General features: G+C 36.8%; 1 protein-coding gene across 1 annotated transcript; it reads left to right on the plus strand.

Moving 5' to 3' along the window:
* Positions 1-3,190: 3,190 nt before the first annotated feature.
* LOC122595366 (uncharacterized membrane protein At1g16860) lies at positions 3,191-5,919 on the plus strand. Its single transcript, XM_043767715.1, has 4 exons — positions 3,191-4,020; positions 4,441-4,596; positions 4,922-5,133; positions 5,392-5,919. The coding sequence occupies exons 1-4, from the start codon at positions 3,283-3,285 to the stop codon at positions 5,582-5,584; spliced, it is 1,299 nt and encodes a 432-aa protein (XP_043623650.1). The 5' UTR covers positions 3,191-3,282; the 3' UTR covers positions 5,585-5,919.
* Positions 5,920-6,408: the final 489 nt, after the last annotated feature.

Here is a 6,408-nt window from a genome sequence, read left to right on the forward strand (position 1 = left end):
CATTCAAATTTAGAGGATCAAATAGCTATGAACAAGAATTTCAAGTTAGAGCAAGCAAGATTGATACTCATTACGGCTGAAATGCTAAGGAAAAAAAATGATGGTTCACCCTTTAAGTATCTTTGTATATTTATAGTGATTGTTGTTTATGTATTGGTTTTTTTAGTATAACGAATGAACGAATGAAAATGGTACTGTGATTTTTTTTGTTAATTTGCTTCATCCATTTTGATATTATGGTAATGAGAATTTTAAAGTTAAGAGTTGATATTGTGATAAAATGTGTATAATCTAAAGTGTTAAATCTGAGATATTGAAGTGCAATGGTGAAAATAGGTTCTTGTTACCATATTGACTAAAAAATGTAAAACCCCATGAACAAAAATATGTCATTACCATGAGGCTGTGAGCTATGTACAGAGAACATAGTTATCATCTTTGACTAAAAGATAAGTTATAACCACGTACAAACTAAAATTATAAGACTCAAATTGAAAAACTTGTCCATGGTAATGACAAGCCATATTGATAATTAACAAGCCATATTTCATTAAGTATTCTAAATTTCATTCACTGTCATCAATTTGAATTCTCATAGCAAGCATTCTAAACATCAAAATAATTCTTCCCATCAGGTATGGGATTAACTTTTACTTTCACCGTACTCCTGGGATTTTTTTTTGACAATCTCATTTGTATATGCCAATAACTTGGCATAATGAGCTTGTAAGAATGTCTCAAGTCCATCTAACGCCTTCTGTTTAGCCCTTTTACATTGATTAATACTTACTTTGCATTTATACTTCTTCATCATTTTCTCTTTAATCTGCCTTAACTTTATGCTTGGATTCCCAATGCTGTTCTTGCCATAGACACTTGCAATCCAATTACATATAATAAGAGCAACATAATTGAATGCCCTTGAACAAGTATGTTCATCAATAAGTGTCTCGATTTGGAAAGTTTGTTCATTTTGCATATATGAAGCCCACAAGTGAAATTTGCACCCTTCTTCTCCTTTAGCATCTTTACAGCATTTGACACAAACCTTCTTATAATCATTTCTCTTAAACCATAACTTATAACCATTCACAAGAGCATAGAAAATCACAGCCCTTTTCAATTGTTGAGGGCTTTCATATTTTTCACCAAGAACGGGGGGCATCTTATACCACTTAATGTCAGGATTATGAATAGGTAAATTATCACATACTATATCCTTATCCTCAACGATACAATGTTCATCATCAGAATCATATTCTTTTTCCACAATTTTCTCTCTATCATAAGCATCATATACTTTAGTCAAAAATCCATCATCAGCAACATTAATGTTTGGCCTATTGGTCCTAACATCAACTATTTCTTCTTCACCCTCAGACAAATGATCTAATAAAGCAGTTTCATCTTCATCATCTGTATACTCATATGCAGGTATCTCATAAACATTTTGACCAACACTTTCACTCTCATTCTCATCACTGGCACCATCTTCTATCTTATCTAATACGTCACTCAAATCAGCATCAAAATGGTCCACATACATATCAATTACATAATTACTCTTTATACCATACTTAGTGCATTTATCCATATCATCCTTATTTTTAAAAGTCCTAACACCATTATCCAAACCTTTACCAGGTACAACATAATACAACTTATTGCAAACAGTATTACTAAGTTTTTCAACAATAACCTTAGAATCATAAAAAGTCATACCAGCCAAGCAGTGTCGGCTTAAGATTTATTGTGACCTTAAGCGAGATAAATTTTAGGGGCTTAGTTTAATAGCATAAAAAAAGGTACCTGACTAAACATGAGGCTGCGAAGGAGATTTTATGGAACCTGCATGCTACTGTTAAATAGTGAGTTGAGTTTTAACCCATTAGAATGAGACCATTATGAGAAGCTAATTACTTATTATGAAGAGGCAAGAGTTATAATTAAGATTGATTACTACGCTTCTTTCTTTTTTCCTAATAATGTCACATTAGCCGAAGTATCCAATACATTAAGTCCACTATAACATAATTTGGAGGCCTAAAAAATATGGGGACCCAAAGCAATGGTTGGACTCTTATATACTATTAGGCCGGCTTTGCAGCCAAGTCAAATTCACCCATGTCTTTTTTCTTGCTGTTGAAATATCCTAAAGGGTTACCTGTGAACACCCCATCATGATGTAGTCTTATACGAGTTTTAGGAGGTTCTTGATTCATTTCATTCATTCTGTAACAACAAAAAACGAATAATTTACAAACCGTTTTGGCGGGTAATTTGGGAATTGAGAATGTTGTCATCTTCATTGATTATAGTGTGCTGCTTTTTTTTAAATTGAAAAGGGTTGGTGGTAGTCTGAGAGAGTAAATACATAATTAAATATATTGAAAACAAATAAATATATTATGTGGATATTTTATGTCATGTCATTTTTTTTTACCTGTTATAGAAGGTCAGGCTATCTCCAATGTTAAGGACGCCCTTAGGCGTCCTTGAGCTGCCACATCATATCCTTACAAATCCTTATATATCCTTATAAATCCTTAAAATCCTATAATTTTATCTCCAACCATACAAACATCCTTACATATCTTTTAACTTCACTAAAAACAAAAAAAAATATAAGTAAGGGCACCTAAGGGCATGCCCTTGGGTAAGGACATGCATCAAAAAATTTTTAGTTTTGAACAAGCTTCAACCGTAAAGGATATCCAAGGGCACCCAAACACGCCCAAAAACATCTCCATTAGAGATAGTCTTATAGGAAAATGGGAGTCAACTTTCACGGTTTTCCAAAGCTTATATCTTAATGTAAAAAAAAAAAAGGTGAGTGCCCCAAGTGGAAAAAAATGCAAGGTTAAAATAATACAGTGATTTTTCCCTATTTTTGCTCATTTTAGTGAGTTTGGGTATTGCTTTCGTTGTTGTAGTGTCACTCGGTACATAATAATTTTCACAGTTTTGCACTGTTATGTACCAACGGTCACCGTTCACCAAAACAAAGGCCACCATACTCAAAAGAGAGAAAAAAACATGCAACGTGTCATCATCACGTAAACCCATTCTCCATATCCTTTTTATTTACACTTTTTTCACTCCAGAATAACATTTAACACCCAATCTCCACTTGTACGGTGCAACTACCTAATGCACATCAAATTCCATTACACACACTAACTCATCTGCAGCTTCACTCACCACACAATACACACACACACACACACACTTTCTTCAAAATTTCACTCACAAAATCTCCATCTTTCTCACATTTTCATATAAATGGGAACTAGAATCCCATCACACCAGCTCAGCAATGGATTATACGTTTCGGGTCGACCCGAACCCCTCAAAGACCCTCAACCCATATCCGGGTCACGACCCATACCTTACACTGGCGGAGACGTCAAAAACTCCGGCGAGCTCGGAAAAATGTTCGCCGGAAACCCTCCACCGGCCCTTAAACCTCATCGTCCTTCCACCAGTGGATCCCTTAGATCCGACCCGAATTCCGGTTCCGGACCCATCCCAACCCGTAAGTCTAATTCCGGGTCGGGTGGGCTTCGACCAACCGGTCTAATCACATCCGGCCCACTTAGGTCAGGGTCGGGTCATATGGTGGTTCTTCAGCCGACCGGTTTGATCACTTCAGGTCCTGTCAGGTCCGGGTCGGGTCCAATGGACGCGCCAGAAAGAGCTACGGGTGGGAAGACGGTTTATGGGTCCAGTGTAACGACATTAGGGTATGATGATGTGAGATTAGGGTTTAGGGTTTCAAGGAAGTTAATGTGGGTGTTGGTGGTGCTTTTGGTTATTGGTTTGATGGTCGGTGCATTTCTAATGGTGGCAGTGAAGAAGCCGGTGATTCTTATCGCGGCCGCGGCAGTTTTAGTGCCTGCCATGATTGTTATATTGTGGAATTGTGTTTGGAAGAAGAGGGGATTGTTGGCGTATTTACGAAAACACCCTGATGTTGAGCTTAGAAGTGCTGTTGATGGTCAATTTGTTAAGGTCACAGGGGTAATATACTAATTCTATGCTCATTTGTATGCATAACTTATACACATTTATACCGAAACTTTCTACTTGTGTCCAATACTTTAATTGATAGTTGAAAGTTTGATTAGGACTTAAGCATACATGCTTTAAATGTTTGACAGCTCTAAGCTATGTAGATAATATAGACAATGTCTTCAGTTATTGGTGTGTGTGTGTGTGTTTGTTGAATGCAACTAGTCCTTAGTCGGTCATATATGGATATGGAAACTTTTCTCGGGCATACATGTGATTTGACTACTTGACTATTGTTACTGATTATGAAATTAGTAAATTTATTAAAGCCATCTCATGTTTCGATGTTATTCTTTGGAAACTTGTATTGATAACTAATGTTACACTTTTGGGCATTGTTAACATATTGATGATAATAATTTGGTGTAGATTGTCACCTGTGGTAGCATTCCTCTTGAATCATCCTTTCAGAAAGTACCGAGGTGTGTCTATGTTTCCACAGAGTTATATGAATACAAAGGATTTGGGGGAAAATCAACCAATCCTAAGCACCGTTGCTTCTCGTGGGGGTGCAGCAATTCCGAGGTTCGTTTTACTATTTTATCAACAGATTTTGGTATACAAAGTTGTTTAGCCCTTCTCAATAAGTGTTAAATAAAACCAGCTTTTATTGTTTGTGGTGGAAATTGGCAAACTGCAAACATTCTATTTTTGCCAGATTATAATCCTAACTTGGAGAAAACAGGTAACTGTTGTTAAACAATAAGTTGTGACAAATATTGTATCATTGAAGTGCATGTAAGATAGAATTATCTTTATGTTGTTTGCCATTTAAAAGGATATAATTGTCTAAATTTTGTTTGACTTATAAAAGGTTATTAATAGCCAGTTTATATGTTCTTGTTACCAGAAATATGTGGCCGACTTTTATATATCAGATTTCCAATCAGGATTAAGGGCTTTAGTGAAAGCTGGATATGGAGCTAAAGTGGCTCCTTTTGTTAAAGAAACAACAGTGGTTGAGATAACCAAAGAAAACCGAGAGTTGTCTCCAACTTTTCTCCAATGGCTTGCAGATCGTAGCCTTTCAAGTGATGACCATGTTATGCGCGTTAAAGAAGGGTAATCCACTTCTTTCCTTATTCTTCTCAACTGATGATCCTATCCATAATTTGAATTAAAACTACATATTGATATGACCCCGGAACTATCGTTTTTATTTAGGAGATGAGCATTAATAATGTTTTACTAATTGGGTAACCCTATCAATACTTTTTCACTTGGTTTATCAAATTAATTTTAAGCTGAAAATTTATACACACTCGAACACTTTATTCTAATTTTTTAAAACTGATAGTTGGATTGTGCTTGAATACATAGGTACATAAAAGAAGGGAGTACCGTTAGTGTGATGGGTGTGGTAAGGCGACACGATAATGTGCTCATGATCATTCCCCCTACTGAGCCCATGTCAACGGGCTGTCAGTTGTCTTGCTGTCTTCTCCCAACCTATGTTGAAGGCCTAGTTTTGACTTGTGATGAAAGTCAAAATGCTGACGTTATACCGGTGTAGATTATTTTCGTGATCATAAAAGGTTCCTCAATGCCTTCAAGTCAGGTAACGGCTCGTCCATAGCTTTCCATACTATTCATGTATAAGTGGCAGACGAAGCCTTGATGAAGATCAGGTTTTTTTAGTCAGCTGATGGGCGTAGTCTTTTGGGTATTTCTTTGTTTGTGGTGCTTTTCAACAACTCAAATGATGAAAAAATTAATGCTTTGTAAATGCCTAAAAGCATGAGTTGTACACTTGTGGCAGATGTAGTCTGTGGATGTCAATATGTCATGTATTCACTTGGTTGAAGCACCAAATATAAGTCAATGATTAAGATTTCCTGTCTTCGGAAAGTCTCTCTGTACCCATATTTCCCTGTTGATGATATACCCTCCCAGCGGCACGCAGAACCTGCAACACGAAAGAACACCAATACGCTACGAGACGATAAAAATTCTGTAACGAAGTCTCTCGTAGCTCTTAGCAGATAAAGGGAAACGAGATCCGCTCCCTACAATGTTGGGATTTGATCATATCCCTTATGCACGATAAAGGAGGAAAGGATCCTTTAGGATTCTTAAGCCAAAAGACTTGGGGAAACCCTAGAGAGGTTTGACTTCCCCTCCAAGATTATTATCCCTATAAAAGGAGAATCTTAAAGCCCCCAAAGGGACGATCACAATAGATGGCGTAAAGAGGCAACTCTACCTTCGAGGAACCGTCAAGGAATAACCATAACCTCTAATCATCCCACTCTCAACATAGCAGCGGTTTGGTGCTCAATCACCTGTATAGTTCGTCACAAGGATCGAACATGACCTTTGGTTGCCCGTTTCCATGTT

Source organism: Erigeron canadensis, chromosome 4 (genome assembly GCF_010389155.1).
Source record: "Erigeron canadensis isolate Cc75 chromosome 4, C_canadensis_v1, whole genome shotgun sequence".
NCBI classification, from domain to species: domain Eukaryota; kingdom Viridiplantae; phylum Streptophyta; class Magnoliopsida; order Asterales; family Asteraceae; genus Erigeron; species Erigeron canadensis.

Excerpts from the sequence above, each read along its gene's own strand:
- LOC122595366 (XM_043767715.1), top strand. The coding sequence starts at position 3,283 with ATGGGAACTAGAATCCCATCACACCAGCTCAGCAATGGATTATACGTT. Across the intron at positions 4,597-4,921 it reads GGGGGTGCAGCAATTCCGAG|AAATATGTGGCCGACTTTTA; the intron begins GTTCGTTTTACT and ends TCTTGTTACCAG. Across the intron at positions 5,134-5,391 it reads GTTATGCGCGTTAAAGAAGG|GTACATAAAAGAAGGGAGTA; the intron begins GTAATCCACTTC and ends TTGAATACATAG.